This window comes from Nestor notabilis, unplaced genomic scaffold, assembly GCF_000696875.1.
Source record: "Nestor notabilis isolate BGI_N333 unplaced genomic scaffold, ASM69687v1 scaffold7277, whole genome shotgun sequence".
NCBI classification, from domain to species: domain Eukaryota; kingdom Metazoa; phylum Chordata; class Aves; order Psittaciformes; family Psittacidae; genus Nestor; species Nestor notabilis.
Genome location: NW_009935054.1, coordinates 10,796 through 27,855, shown reverse-complemented (window position 1 = coordinate 27,855; position 17,060 = coordinate 10,796). Strand labels below are relative to the sequence as shown.

At 36.3% G+C, this 17,060-nt stretch overlaps 1 protein-coding gene across 1 annotated transcript in view; it reads right to left on the bottom strand.

Moving 5' to 3' along the window:
* The window catches only part of LOC104408134 (netrin-G1-like), a gene marked incomplete at its 5' end in the record, with an annotated part of 62,272 nt that extends 45,685 nt beyond the window's left edge, over positions 1-16,587 (bottom strand). Inside the window, 2 exons of the mRNA XM_010017627.1 lie at positions 6,104-6,130; positions 16,415-16,587. Of these exons, the coding sequence (XP_010015929.1) occupies positions 6,104-6,130; positions 16,415-16,587 (200 nt within the window). The remainder of the gene's footprint in view (positions 1-6,103; positions 6,131-16,414) is intronic.
* Positions 16,588-17,060: the final 473 nt, after the last annotated feature.

Genomic DNA, 17,060 nt, shown 5'->3' with positions numbered 1-17,060 from the left:
AACAGTGCATTTGCTGAAAATTACTAATAATAAATCAGTAAGTCTTAAATAATGCTCACATGAAGGGCAGACAGGGAGCACTTGTGTTGGCAACTATCATTACTTATTTAATTTATAATAACAATAAGGAACCCTAAGTGAGAGACTCTGATTAAGGTGTTTTCTAACTTTCCTTCACCTTCTGTTTAAAACACAAAAAGCATTACAAAAATTGTCAATGTAAGCTTAATGATTATAGTAGAAATCCATGATTCTATAGTCATAGAAAACTGGACTTTCCACTGCCTGTTGTAAACCAAGAGTAGTTGAGAGTAAATATTCTAAAATATGGATGTCTGCTGAGCACAATGGAATTATGACAGTGGTTTTAGGTGTTAATATTAGACAAAAAAAATTAGGAAGAATTAAAAATAATGCTCACTGAAATCAATGGCAGATTTAGTAGCTGCTGGAGTAATTGGGTGTGTTTGTATTGGATCATACTCCATTGTTTCTTGCAAGCATCACACTATCATTATTACAGCATTTCTATCTCTTTAGGTCTGTTTGAATGGAAGTGATGATAACCTACCTCACAGAAAATTTGCCTTTCAGTACGTTCATAATGCTGCAAAATTTAACTCATCAAGAGAAAAGAAATGCTGAAAAGTCTTTTTTTTTTTTCCAAATCACCCCTGTATTTTATTAAGTTACAAAAAGAATATTTGGCCAATGTTAGGCAATCTTTTTTGGAGCAATGTAGGAAGTTTCATACCTGTTCCTTTGAAGAAAGGAGAATTCTGCATAAATGTGAAGATGTGGTTGTTTTATGGCAGCTCCTCAGCCATAACAGCTTTTATAACTGTTGGAAGAATTTAAATGCAATTAGTCCTTTACGTGTCCACTTGTCTTAGAGGAAAAGAAAGTGATCTTTTTAGAGGCTTAAAAAAATAATCAAATGATCCAGCTCAGGAAACTTTTAGATATCAGAAAAAAAATCCACTGATTTTAACAAATGTGTCGGCTAATTCTCAACCTAATGGGGTCTGAGAGAGTATTCTTCAATTTTAAGTATTTCCACTAAAATATTTGTGTCAGTGCACAATAAATTCTAGTATTTTTGGAAGGAAATATTTAGGTACTTTCTCATGGCTAAAAAAAGTAAATTATTTTGTTGATAGTTCGCAAGAGTTATTCCTTTCTACTTTGATTGGTTCTGCTTTTTCCTACAAAGATCCTGAAACTGGTTGTTTGACTAGGATTACTGTACGGTAATTCACAACTGATGAAGAGCAGTAAATCAAGAGCTTTTTTAAAGAATCAGGATGCTGATTTGGAAACCTCATTCTTCCTTTATACTCCATGAAATAAACTGATTACATGTCTAAGGGACAGAAAGAAAAACAGGAGAGGGAAAAATGTAGCAGTGCTTTTTTCTCAGCAATTTCTCTCCAAGTTTGATAATTAGATTTTTAAGTATCTTTGTGGATCATATCTGCTCTCTATAAACTTCCTTGCGTAACTGCAGCTAAACTTGTATATTGAAAGTGCAATGTGTTCTGCATGGGTACCATGGTATATACAGAAATGTTGATATATCATTTTCTGTAGTGTGCTATCACTTGATTGTTTATTAATGGTTAAAACAAAGAAAACTGTGAACTAATTCATTTCCCATATATTACAGCAAATCAAAAAAGTGTTGAAATGACTTTTTGATCTATAGTTTTTACCTAACCCAAGACGGTGAAGGTAAACTGGGATGAAGAACAAGAAACAATACAAAACTGGCAGTAACCATGTCTCCTAGACTGGTGAGAATGGCTCTTCTTATCTGTTAAAATTGGTGGATCTGGCAAAACAAAAACTGAAACAAAAGCTCCCCAGAATGCCACCCCAAGGACCTGCCAGCGCTGGTAGTTTCTGACCCTGCACTAGAAATCACTCTGCAAAAAGTTTCTGCTCAGTGCTAGGGGACAGCACAGGCACTCTGCTTGCTGAACTTCAAGGGTGAAATTCTAGTTACACAGAAGAAAACTGGCTTTCTTGTGACTCCTACCTGGTAAAAAAACTACTCGTAATGTGTTTTATTTGGAGCATTAAATTTATTTTAGATCTAGTGTTCAAATGTGTGAATTATACCACACAGGCTACCAGTATTTTATGTTATGTATTAATATAATGGAAAATCTAATTGCTAAAGTGAAAAATTGAGTGCTTCAAAGTATTTAAATAAAAGAGGGAAAACAAATACTATTGCTGGTTGATATTATAATCAGTGACTTAGATAAGGTGATCACCTTAGACCAGGAGCCTGATTAACAGTATTATTTATTAAAAAGATTTGGATAAAATTGAATTAAAATGAGAACATTTTGCTAATATGTCCAAAATAATATATATAGTCTGAAGATAATATTTAAATGTTTTAAGGAGGTAAACTTCTTAATTGTCTCTCAACAGTACAGCTGTCTCTGTAAAGCTTTGACCTCAAGTAATAAAAGAAAAACAATGTACAGCCTAGTTATGCATGTTTATATCCTGCTGGCATATGAGTGTTGTGTATAAACTCTAGTCCAGACCTTGGCACTGTAATGGCTTTGATCCCATAACTGTAAATTTAATGAGAGAACTTCTCAGTTACTGCAAGGGGGCAAAATCAGGCCCCAAAAAGTGGAAAAAGAAATTAAAATCCACTAGCATTTGCTCTCACATTCTTTTAAGATATGTATTTACCACATTAAAATTTCATAACAACTACATAAAACAAATAAAGGTACACTTATCCTGACACTATTTTAGTTCCAGAAAATTACCTACTAGATCTTTCAAGGTTAAGAAAACAATAAAAGAGTGCCCATTCTGTTGTTTTTTGTGGTTCTTTTTTTTTTTAACTTTTGTGTCTTGCAATTGTTATCATTAAAAAAAAAAAAGGTTCTCTTAATTTGAAATTGGCTATAAAGAAGAACATAACCATAGAGAACAAAGCAGAATATACCATTTGATGATCATGATTGCATTTTGCACTTGGGTGCAGGGTCTGTCTCTAAACTCTGACTCATCTGCCACCAGCAGGCTTTAAGGTGATAATCACCCACACAGAGCTATTTGCACATCATGTCTATCTTATCCTGTATCTAATTATACCCTTTATAACAAACTGTTTAGCATAATTAGTGGAGTTATGCTTTACAGGGAAAAAGACAGAAGCTATAGTTTAGAAGAGGCAACTTTTTGAAGGCATACATGTACAGATTAGTAACTTTGGCATTTGGTCACAATAATGAACATTTTGATGCATTGGTCTATGTAAAATCATACAATCATTATTTTAGCAAGTAAAATAATGTGGTTTTCAGGATATTTACATACTGTATGTAAGCACTGTTTAAATTTATGATATGGTTTTGGGACTCATTAATTGCTAACACTTTCACCAGTATTTTTCCAGACATAGCTGAAAAATGCTGAAAGGGCCAGCACTGAAATCAAGAATGCTGGAAATGATCAGAGAATCTATTTTTCAACTGGTAGACAACAGCAGGTACAAATGACCTTAATGGGAAAGCTCTGATTTTTGTTTTTTTGTTTTTTTCCTTTTTCTACCAGATGATCGGAAAGGATGTTTACTTAATGACCACTCTTTCTTTGTGTTCAAACTTTAACGAAGAGCTGCTTTAATACAAGATCCTTTGAGATAGGAGTCTCAAAAAGGAATGGAGAATGATACATATATGTGCACACAGGTAAATCTATTTTATTTTTCTTTCTTGCATTTGTTGCAGTTTTAAAAGTGTTGAATATAAGTCACTTGCAGAGGCATCTTTGTATGCTGGCAGTGTTGCCTTCATCCCCTCTGTGCCCCAACCCCATCCTCATTATATACTAGGAAGAGCTTGGAGCACGCAAAAGCCAATACCCCCTCCTCCCATTAGTGTTTGCTGCCTAGCAAAATAAAACCCAAACTGTATCTCCTGAGAGTAACTTCCTATCCCCATATGGGGAAAAATCCTACTGATACGAACACAAACATTGTATTAGCATAGATAAAAGAAGAAATCATGCACATCCATTAAAGCAGCCACAGGTAATTGATCCTGTTTGGTTTTATGTGTTAATTGTACTTCTGTTAAATACTCTTAGACACCAGTATAAATTTATGGATTCTATACTTGCTCAATAATTCTGCTATTTCTGTCTTACAAGAAAGATGTTCAGAATGTCGTGCAAGTTGAGCTATTTTCCCCCAAGCTATTTTAGAAAAAACACATGAGAATACCAAGCAGAGTATCAGTATTTACGTGTGCTCATCATGAAGAGATGCTCATGCTTCATCATTTCCAGGTAGGCAAAGAAATCTGTTGAATTCTACCACATATTATTCCAAGACATTTACAGTAGATTCAAGATAAAGCATATATTTCCTATGGAATGTTAAATAGAATTTTTCTTCATTTGTAATAGACAAACTGTACTAATCACCCCAGTGTAAAATACAAAGAGGTCAACAGTGCATCCTTTCAGGTCACCATTTTTTAAAATGTATTTGAGTTTCCCTATTAAGTTTTCAAAGGCCAACATCTGCTGATGCTCAGAAATGGTAGATGTGGTGACAAAGGCTGTATGGAGTGTGAAGTGAAAACACAACCATATAGTTCATGCATCACAGTACTAAGAAACTATACCACAACAAAACTCCAAAGAGCTATTTTCCCATTCATCCAGTTTCTGTTATTAATGGCAGGAATATTCCTGAGAACAGTGACATAAACGTCTTCTCTTTCATTTAGTTCTTCTATTAGTATCGTTAATAATAATATATAAACACAAGGTTTTGAAAATAGCATATCACAATGCATTTATAGTCATGCAAATACCAAAGACAACACAACAGCAGGAAAATTACATTATTAAGATGGAAGGCTTTCATTTGCACATTATTGTCATTGATGCTGTTTTGCTATTTAAATAGCTGCAAAACAGATGCCATGGCATTCAGCTGTTAGAGCTGCTCTCATTTGTAAGGAGGCTAGTTTTGATGGCATTGAACTTGCTGTCTAGAGCTTAACAAATCAGCACCATTCATGAGCTTAAGTAAACTGAGCTGATTTATAAATTCACAGACCTGACCCTGCATCATAAGAAGCAAGACAGTTTTACCCAAATTATAAGAAGCTTTTCAGTTTGGTATCAGGTGTGGCAAATTGCATTTTACTACTGTGATATTTTTATCATTGTGGTATTCCCACATCACACCAGTTGTGTCTAAGGCCTCTGCAAATCTGAGGCAGTAGGGAATATTTTTTCAGTTAGCCACAGCAGCATCCCATTTCTACCTCTCTGCTTTATTTGTAATTAACTAACGTGGTATGACTGTGTGCACTTCTCAGTTATGGAACTCATCTGAGACTCAGAGTTGAGTTACTGTGCACTTAGTCCTTTCAAGTGTTTTATTTAATTAATCATCTCTTTCATTGATATAGCAGTTCTTTAGGTAATGGTGTTATGCTTTCTTTGTAGTTCAAGTATCATATTTTGGTGCTTCAATTGCATATAGCAGAGCAGATTTTAGTGAAGGAACTCAATCCTGTTTATTTTGTGGAGTAAAGCCCAGTTTAAAGGCTGCCTGCGTTAATGCAAAGATTCCAGCAGATACACTGTATTTGCTAAGCTACATCATAAAAATGAAAACTCTTCCATTTATAAACTCTTCCATTTTCTCTTTGAATTTACACACACACATGCATGAAAATTAACAGTCCTATACTCTGTTAGTAGCAAACAACACTTTTTTTTTCCCGAAAAGATGCTCAACAGATATTTTCTGTGGAATGCTGTTTTAATTTTCTGCATAAGTCTCAGTTTTATAGCACTCAGTTTTCACCTGCTGATCAGAACTGATCAGAAAATTTGTGGCTGATGGCAGATGTGTTGTCAGGAGTGACAGTCTCTCTGACCATGTAATACAGTTACATATCAATGCAAGAGAGGAAGGCCAATACATAGCTCCTGCACTATAGAGCGCATTTTCAGAGAAACATTATCTACAACAGAAAGGGATGTTGGGAAATTAGATCCAAGAAGCTGAATGACAGTGCAAAACAAGACTGGTTTTATTACTTACTACCAATACTGGAAATACTGGGTATACCTGTAAAGAAAGAAAACACAAAAAAAGTATAGTTAATTATTTGCTGCAGTTGGCTGAGCTATTGCATCTAAGATTCTAAAACCAATTTTCTCCTCATTTTCAGAATATTGTATCAATACATGGTTAAACCCAAGCAACTGCTAATATGTACCCAGCTCTTTCAAATGCAGTCTTTAGCTTTTTCAGTACGAGGCTGCAGAGACCACTAAAATGTATTGACAGATGGGTATTTCTGGGACCTCCACCAGCTCCCTGAACTTCATGAATTTGTCCAGAACAGTTTTATATTCCATCTAACCAGCCATTAGGTTTAATGCTCTAGATAAAAATATCAGTCATGCATGTATTATGCAGATCTAGGAAAGAATTTAACCAAGGGATAGATGCACTGCTAACTGCTTTGGCCACCTGCTTAAATCAGTTGATACTTTCTGTTGCATTAACTGTATATAGCTGTTTCTTCCTCTTTTACCTGACAGTTATCTAAATTAAGCTATGAAAAAGTAATGTAACTGATCAAAACAATCCAATGCATTAGGTTGTCATATTGACTAAGCCTCTCATTGATTTTTTAAAATATTTGTATTTATTTATTCTCTCCCCATCTCTTCATTTCAATTCCTATGCTGAATTAATGCAAGGAAACTATTCCAGAGACAGGTGAGATTTACCAGAAAAGGTGGGGCTGCTGAGGAGTAAAACTCCTCTGCTGGATTAGCAATGTGGGATCTCATGTTGTGTGATGAAGTCCCAACACGTAGCTTGTTATCAGGTCTGCCCTGAAAGGTGAGTAGCAGAAAAATATGAAATCTTTCCTGAAAAGGCCATTTTCTGTAGATTAAATGGCATTGCTAATGACACTATTACTAGTCTCTTGGGTTACAGCTACAAATTGCAGATTAGTATTTAAATCCTGGGTATTTGCATCCTCACAGTTAAATACAGTTTGCCTTTTGTAAGTTTTATAGACTTTCGATGGCATGCATTTTACTGCAGAAATCTGTCTGTTTCTCCATTAAACATCTGCTGCACTTCTTTCAACATCTATCTTGAAGTTCTGTCTTACTTAGAGATGGCATGGACCTCATTCTGCAATTAAGCAAACTGGAGTGCAAGAATGTCTTGGGGATAAATGATATTCACTGTAAGCAAGGTTGTAGAGTCAAGTTGGGAACATTCGTGACTTGTGGTATGGCCAAGACAATGCTGAAGTAACTGCATTGGCAGAATGGCAACCATAAATGGATCTTTTGTGTTTCACCATATCAGTCCTGGGCTGTAACTGCAGCTCTCTGGTTTCATATCCTGTGGAACCTGTGGTTGGGCATAGCACCGGGCACTGCACTGGAGACAGCACTTGCTGCTAACCAAGCCCTGCAATCAGATGTTGCTTTCCAATTTAATTACTTCTACTTCTTCTAAGATTAACATGTATTTTCCAAAATTTTAGAATCATGAGGTATTAAATGCTACTTAAGAATATCCTCATAATAGAACAGTGCTGTTATAATTCTGAAAGTGCTTTTTATTTTCAGTTGGGATGAGGTAAGAGAATTCTATCCCTTTGCCTTAAATGTCAAAAAGGCAATCAATTTTCAAATATTTTTCCCTGGAGTTTCAATAGCAGCTTGTTTACATTTTTGCAAGTCATTGTAGCTGTTTTAAATTAGCAGGATTCATTTTCCTTTATACACTGATGGAACCAGCACAAATATTAGATAAAATACAGATACTGTGTTCTCACACTCATGCTTCCACTGTGAAATGCTATTTGTATTTCCTCTGGGTATACTCCCCCGCCACAAACCTCTTTCTCTCCTACACACACATACAAATATCCTTTCCTTTCTCTCCTGAACAGATTGTAGCAAAGGGAGAGGTTTTCCTGCAAGTCTGCTCTCCTCATTTTACTGTATTTCAAAATTTTCAATGAATTCATAGTGATAAATGCTTCCTGGGCAGAGAATAATGAAAACAAGATGCCTGCTAGCCTGAAGGGCTCCGTATTAACCTTGTGAAGTTGTCTTCAGGTTCTGTACAAAAAGCTCTTTTACTGTTTCTGCACAGTTTCTGGGTTGGTCTGATCTTCTGTAACCAGCCTGATTTCTGTAATACCAGGTATCCCTGTGTGTGATTGACTGGCCTTGATGGTGCACTACTTAATTTCCTTTCTGCTAAAGTGAGTGAGAATGGCACTTTGGAGTTTGTCTGGAAAAGAGCTGGTTATGTAGGGCCATGAAGCAAGATCCATTAATACTCTGTGAAAACCGCACATATGATGGGAAAATTATTCTTAGTACGAGTGTTTTTGTGAGATCTGGAGTTGCATTTTGAGGCTAGCTCTTGAATTCAGCTGAGCTGTATTTGGTGCAAGTCCTTAGATAAGGAGGCACAGGAGGTGTGATTCTGTCAGTGTGGAGGCACGCAGGGTCCAACCACACGGCCTTCCGTGGCACTGCCACTGGGAACACCAACAGGCTGCAGGGAGTCATCCCACCACTGCTAGCCTTTCGGATGGAAACTGGTATGTTATGTGATGTGGATTGTTTCCAGTAAACCTGGTATTGAAATCTGTGGGTGTTTTGCAGCAGTGAAATGATGTGAGCAGGTTACAGAGAGAGATAAAGAATCAGGCCCATTACTTCCGTGAATGCACAATTCTATTCAGCTAAACATAAAGAGTAAATAAAACCAAGTGATTGCATTTATGTCTATTCAGTTGTTAAACCAAAGCAATGTTCAGTCTAAATTATCTTCCAGTTGAAATCACTGTGATGGTTATTAATGGTAATAGTTTTACAGTGAGAAAACAGCAAGTGAAGCATGCAAAGAAAGTTCAGGGGTAGCTACTGCCCCCAAAATGGCAAACATTGCAGAAGAAAGTCTCTAACACTATTTATTATTTTTGACTTGACCTGAGGGTGGTGGTTTTGTATATTACATGTTCACTGTAAGTGCATCTAAATATACATGCGTTACTTGAAAGAAAAAAATCTGGTGTTTTCCTTTCATATGATCTTCTGCATCTGCCTTGTAATTTTCTCATTTCCCCTTTTTCCAGAAAGGGGTTGTTTTAGCTTTTAGCTATTAGATACCATGTAGCTGACTACTGAGAATGGAGAAAAAAGCAAATCAGATGCTAGCAAAGAAAGCAAGTGTCCGATTTCTTCTATCATTTGTGTCGGTGTAAAATCCATAACACAAAGAAAAAGCATTTAGCTTTCTGTGAGAAGGACTACACTGCCACTGCCAGTCTTACTTCCAGGGCAGCTCATACACTGCAGTCTCTCTTATCACCATAATCAATGGTTGTGTGTGCTTATCGCCAGGAAGTGCATTGAATGCAGCCAGGCTGCATCTCTTCCTGTGGAGGTAGTACACACGGGATGAAAGAATTATTCTGTTGTCTTGGTCTTAGCTACCATCCTTCCCATAGACTTTTCTACCTCTCCTCCATCACAAGCTGAATGTGCACCTGTTGTATGACAGGGAGCTGGGGACAGGCTCCTGCTGCTATCAGAACACTACACCCAGCTCACAGTTCACTTGCATCACCGAGAGCTCAGTGAATTATCCAGGTGAGGTGAATGCAGCCTAGAGACTGAGAATTCATGGCAGGATATGATGATAAATTATGCAGTGCAAGTCTGGATTCATATTAATTGCTGATCAGAGCTGTGTGAGATCTTTTCTGACAAAAGAGACATCCTTATAATTACACTCTACACCACACATTTTAACTCTTAATCAGGAACAAAATGTAGAGCTTTCCATGGCAAGGAGTCAGAACAGGGCTGTTAATGTCACCTCTGATCTTTTGCTAGAATATCTGTGCTGCAGCATGACAACACTCCCTGCAGTGTCTTTTTTCCCTTTGCAACTTTTCCACTGAGGCACGATTGCAGTATCAGATCCTCAGCAGCAATTCCAGAAGTTTTGAATTCTCTAGTCATTTAAAGCCCTGAGAAGCTGGAGGAACCGAGCATCTTGTAATCCCTCAAAGGGAGAGATAAGTTACGATCATAGGAGTAAACTTTCATGTATTGCCAAACCTGTATTCAGCTGAAGGACCAGACACAGTGGAAGACCAAGTTCTTAGGAAATTTCACTTGTGTTTCATTGCACACATAGAACTCCTGCTCCTGTTAATTTAGCAGTTGCTTGCTCTGTAAAAATTGAAAAGTTTTCAATTTTTAGAAAAAGACCTGCTTAGATGAAGTTTGTTATCTTCCACCTCTGCTTTCCCAAGCAATATTGACACAAATTAATGGGACAGAGAAAATACGTAGTTACTAGTTTATTGGGTAACAACTTTAAAAATTTGGATGACTTCTTATGTTGTTTTAGTGTCTCCAAACCAACACTGAATACTCTCTGTTGAGGAAACTCCCACTGAGATCAAAGTATTTTTTCCAAGTAATCCTCACTTATTGGTGGAATATTAGATATTAAAAACTTCAAAAATCCCAAACCAGACCATTTTTTAGAACTTTAAGTATCCTAGAACAGACATTTTGCCTTCCCATACTGTTGCTTAAGGCCTAGAACCCTCTTTGATTACTTTTCTTCACTGTATACAGCAAAAATAGAGTTGTATGATGGCAGCAATTAATTTCCCTGCAACAGATGCCACCATACCCCGCTCAACCAACCAACTCAGCAGGGTCACACAAGTGAGTAGAAGGCTGCAGAAAAATTTTTCAAGATACATTAAAAAAACCCCCAAAAATAGCACATTATTCGTAGCACATTGGCTTTTAGGTATGTACTTTCAATGTTTTGCTGGCCACTGCAGACGATAACAAGTTGGAGGGTAGTTAGTTTATCATTTGCAGGTTTCTCTGACACTTCTGTCTTCCTGAATGCTCTTGGTACACTACAGTTTTGCCCTCACCACCAAGTGTCCCAGCCTGACATAGCTTTTGTGTAACATCTTCCTTTGGCTTTCCATCTTCTATAAGCTTCATGAACCCCAGAATAATGTGCAATATAAAATAAGAACAATAACAAGCTTTGCTGTTTTGTAACATTACATTCATAGAATCGCAGAATAGTTAGGGTTGGAAAGGACCTTTAGATCATCTAGTTCCAATATCTTTCTCTATGAAAGCTCAAAAATCATCATGGAGCAATATTTTACATTTTAAGCACAAGTGTCTCATTCTCTTCAACTGAGATAATGTGTGGTCACCTCTTCTACCTTAGTCATGAAGTAGGTACTGGAAAGCTCCTTCCAGTTGCTAGGGAGATTGGGAAACTTGGAAAATGGGACACTATATACTTTATGAGTCTGCTTTGATGGTACAGCAGGATGTGTGATCTTTTCAGTAACAGGGATCTATGCTACTTGGATTCCTGAATAGAAAGCCTGTCCATCCCACAACCTCTCTGGCAACTTAATTTACGCCAGTCCTTCCAGATGGCATTTTGTCAGCAAATATTCATGGGGAAAACTACAAACATGGATGAAGACAATCAGTGCAATACCTGAAGTGCCATATATTTTTTGTCACAAATGTTTATGTGGCAGGTATGCTGCAGTAATGCCTTTTACGTCTGTTCCCATCCAGGGAGGATTAAGGCTGTGTGGCTGAGACAAAGGCCGTACTATCAGATGGGAAGGGGGACATGACCCCCTGCAGGAGAAGTTCGGTAAACTGATTGGGACTATCTATCTGCCTAACTGTTGACTGAAAAGAACCACCAACGTTCCCTGTGTCCCGCTCAATCCTTTTTTGTCACATTGAACTGTGAATTGGAAAAGCCATGTAACAGCTAGGAGGCAGTTTTTGCTGAGTGTCAAGCAGTTCTCATACAGGTTATTGGTTGTAGAGGGACTGACAAAAAGCTAGCAGGCTTTGATGGATGGCAGCCCAGACAGACTTAGACAACTCTGTCTGATTGAGCAAAGAACGTAAGTGCCAAAGATGATCTAAACAACAGGAAGAAGAAAAGGACTAGTGCTGTCAGACACATACAACTGCTGAGGAGAAAAGCTGTCTTGTACTACCAAGTATAAAGAAATTCCGTAAGTTCACTTTGAGTGTCAAAACATATTGCAGAAAAAACTATCCATAGAATGTAGCAGCACAAGGGCATAAATGTAATCACAAAATCGTCAATATGATAGAGAGAAAATATAAAATAAATGCTATGCAGGAGACAAATGCGGAAATATTGTTAGTGCCAGTAAACAACAGAGTACTTGGTGTCTTTCACAAGCAAAGCAAAGCAAAAACGTTTTGTGTTTTCCTGAAAAACTCATGTTGACTTAAAATGAGAAGGATACAAAAACCAGGTTTATATCAAGGCTTAGGCTGTGCCTGAAGTATAGTCTAGGATGGTATTTCGTGATCTGTAGCTTGAAATAAAGTGTAATAAAGTCTTATTGGCCACAAAAAAAAAAAAAAAAAAAAGGTAGTAGGAGTAAAATAAAGTGAAAAAAACTTTTATTGGCCAAAAAAAAAAAAAAAAAAAAAAGGTAGTAGAAGCAGAACAGTGGAAACAACTTAAGTTCCAGTTGGGAAAGATTTGGAAATAGACATTAGGCTTCTTGTTGAACCTGACCAAATCTCCAAAATCAGAGGATTTCTGAAAAAATAAAAAGGATCTTTTTATTTTGTGGGGGCGAAAAGCCAATCAAACCGAAAACCAACACCCCCAACCCCAAAAAACCAAAACCCAAACCAGCCAACAAAAATCCCCAAACAAAACAAAACCAATCAAACCTCCAAAAATTTCTGAGTGTTTCATTGATACAACTATTTTTAGCTGTATCTTATTAAAGCACACTCATATAAAAAAAACCCAAAACCTTCAAATCCCTTTAAAATTTTAAATATTTTGGCCTTAGGTGGAAAAGAGAGACTCTGAAAATTGGATGAAGGAAGAGTATCAAAGGGATACTATATTACTGGATTACACAAAGTGTCCCCAGGGAATTAAAGTAATATATCAAGGGAAATATAGGGTCAAACCAGAGAAATCAATTCTATCAACATGTTCCAGCAGCTATTTACAGAATTCACTCCTGACTAGGGAGAGTATAGTGCTGCATTGCTGACCACACGATGGAGATGGTGACATAAACTCAACAGGGTAATTGAAATTACATTGGATGTGTGGAGTTTATACAAAGATGCAAAAATTCATATTCTCCAATATATGTGGCATTAGATCAGGAAATGGCAAAAGAAATGAAGCTTTTACATACCATAAATGATTGCTTCTAGTAGAAAGTAATCAGACAACCCACAAAAAGAGAAGCCAATTTAGTTCTGACTAGTACATAGGACCCAATTCGAGAAACAGTTATCAAAGAACCACTTCTGGACTGAAAGTCAACATAGTTGTTCAGAAGGAACAGGATGAAAAAAAAATCCACTGTAGTAGTATTTAACTTTCAGAGAGTGAGCAGATAAAATTACTTATTTAGAAGAAATATTAAAAGAATAGCTAAAAAGGTTTAACACCAACAGCATGGAGGCAGATTAAAATGTATGAAAGACTCAGAATAATCACATATAACCCATCTTTTTTTAAATTATAAAAATTAACTATCTTATAAACAACAATAACAAAAACCAACCAAAAAAACCCAAACCAAAAATAAAAAAAACAACCACAAAAACCCAACACCCAATCCAAAATGGGTGTTCATTCTTCACCAGAATGAAGATTTTGGAAAGCATGAAGTCATCTCAGTATCTTAATGAAGAAAGATAGGGAGAAAAAAAAAAAGCATAAAATCTGTTAAGTTAAATATAAACCACAGTATTTTGAGAATCAATTTGCTACAGACATAAAAGTTAATAATACCTTTTTGTTAAAATAGCCACTCTAAAAGCAGGAGGCATCTCAGAGAAATGACTGGGTAGAGAGGCAATCAAGGTATTAAAGTACTGAATACTAAATTAATTGTTTTCACTGATGTTCACAACAAAGAAGGTTTAGAGAGATTCTCACAATCTGAGGACATTTCTCAATGTCTATCATAATGTGAAGGTGTGTTAGTAGATGTAAATAAAATCAAACAATAAGATTTGCCATAGGTGATGTTCAACCAGGAAGTGTTTTAAATGAACTAAAATATGACATTTCCAAACTAACTACTGTAACGTATAACCTGTCATTTATGTCAGTCTCAGTGCCAGAAGAAATGTTGTTAACTGTGGCACCATATTGAAAAAGGACTCAAGGGCTGATCACTGTAATAACAAAATGGAAAGCAGACATATTTTTATGCTATTGTAAAAAATTCATGTTGTTCTCATGTCTAGAATATCACATGTAGTTTCAGCCTCATCAAATTAAAAAATGACATCACAGAACCATCACTGATGACCAGAGATGTGGCATGGTTTTGTGTATGTCAAGATTAAATAGATTAGGATTCATCATTTAAAAACAGGCTGGAGGAGTGGACATGTCAACTCTCTATAACCAGGAATGGTGTAACGGGCTTAAATAGGGATGCATTATTCTGTTTCTTCTTATCTAAGGAGGTACAGACTTAACCATATAAAAACAGTTAAAGCAAACAAAAGGAAATACCTTTCACTCATTGTGTCTTTAAAATGTGAAATGAATTGCCATAAGATGTCACTGAGTTCAAGCTTATGACAGTTGGGCCTCTGCTCAGCAGCTAGCAAACACTGTGATTAAGATGGAGGATCCAGCTCAGAAAGACAGTTTATTGCTGGCAGCTGGGATGGCAAAGAAGAAAACTTTTATACTTCTTCCTGTTTGCCATAAATTCCTTTTTTTTGCTGCTGATCACTACTGAAGTCAAGATTTGAGGGTAAGTAGAGTATTCATCAGTTCAAACAAGGTTACATTTTCATGATGATATCATAATAATAGTAAAACCCAGAAAAGACTGTCTATTATTTGCAAAAAGTTTCGATTATTGATGGAATTGTATATCAGATGGAATTCAATAATGTTGAAAGCTGCTTTAACAAGCTTCAGGCATCCTTTTGGTGGGCACTAATTCCACTGTTCCGTCTGGTGTGTGTTCAACTGATTGGAAATGATGTAACTGACATAGCAAGCTGCATTTAGAAAGATTCCCAATGTTCAGATGTATCTTGTCACTAGTTTAGATGATTGCTGGGGTAGCAACTGCATTTTATATATTTTTATATATATATATACACACACATACATATATGTATATATATAAAAAAGAAATGTATATGTGTGCATACATACGTATGTATGTGTGTATATGTATATATAAAATATATGAATAAACCCAACCTGGTAAATCTCACCATTTTTTCTGAACATAGCTTTAAAGTATTAAGCTCGTGATCCACACTCATTTTTTATAACATGAGAAAGTGACTACTCTTACAAAATGTTTTTCCCTTGCTTTTTGGAAGTTCATTTTTTTTCTGCTCAGTAAAATTTTTATCATAATTTCATGCTCCCGCACTTCATGGTTTGTTACTTGGTCTATTACTCTCACATTAAACTTGATAAGGTCCTGCTTCCTATGATATTAATTTTTGAGGTTTGATTCTTCACAGCTGCTGCTTTGAAGTCTTAGATAACATTCTGAGCATTGCACATTGCTCCTGGTTTTAAAAACTTTTCATTCAACTGCAGTACATATCTCTGTTTCTCCCAAATAACTTTTCAGTAAATTGTTATATTCTAATATTTTAAAATGAATGTTTTGCTTTTAATCAGGACAAAACTGTGGACTATTCTTGAGCTAGTAACTTCTGTCAAAAGGTTTGGTGATTTATCCTCATCTTCTTCAATCCTTTCTTCAAAGGAATTTAAGTCTGCTATTCAGAAACGTTCTAAATTATTGTGTATTTCATAGATGCATGAAAGGAAGAACTGATGCTTGTACTTGTCTTTGTGCCCTCTCTTTCAGCAGCATGTTCTTTTCAGCCCAATCCTGTCCAGGACCAGGAAATGCAACTGTCAATAACTTTCCTTTACCAACTGCTAGATCTTTAGCTATTAGTTGAAAAACTTTGGTCTGAGATTACTTAACTTCCTTCATTCTTTCATTCCTTAGCCCTTTCTGTGCAGTGTCACAAGATTTGTCTACGGATATAAATATGCAGTTCTCGTGCAAGTTATTTACAACCATGTGAGAGCATCGATACGTATACAGAGAATTAACACAATTTGACACCTTGTCCAGTTATATGCACTGGGTCATAAAGAACTGACAAACTTTTGTCAGTATTAATCTTCCTTCAGAGTCATGATACAAGGCAAAATTCTAATGATGAAATAACCCTATGATATAGAACTACTTACAGATATTAGCAGTGCCCTTAGGTATAGGCAGATAAGAACCAGGACTCCACGGTCGGCCCTGGTAATTCTTCTTGCATTTTCCACAGTCTGGGCCAGTTGTGTTATGCTCACATTCACAAAGTAGTCTTTTGTTTTCTTCTTTACAGCCAGTAGCATGAAGGTTGCACTTACACCTATTTTTAAAAGGCAAAAATAACAGAAAAAAAAAAGTTGGATGTTATTTAGAAATGAGTTTACGTTCAGATTGTCTTAGTAAACCATGGGAACCACACTATTTCTGTGTGGTTTACCTGTATTATTGTTTTAGCATGGTTTACAAGACATCATTCAAATAGCATGTAATATCTTCAGCTCTCACAGATCTAAAAGCAGTAATTTCACCAAGACTCCAAGATGCTGACTCTTTTCTTGTTTTCACTAGCACAGCTCCACTGAGATTGACTGAATTATTCATAATTTTCACTACAGACAAGGTCTATCATCTTGCAAAAATTCAAAAGTTACTACTCCCAAGAACAAAACAAGACTTCTGCTCACGTCCTTAGAGAATCTGGCCCAAATTAAGATCCAAGTTAGGCCCCGGAAGTCTGAGAAAACAGACTTCAACTAAATACTCTCTGCAATGCCACACTTCAGTGGAAGGGAA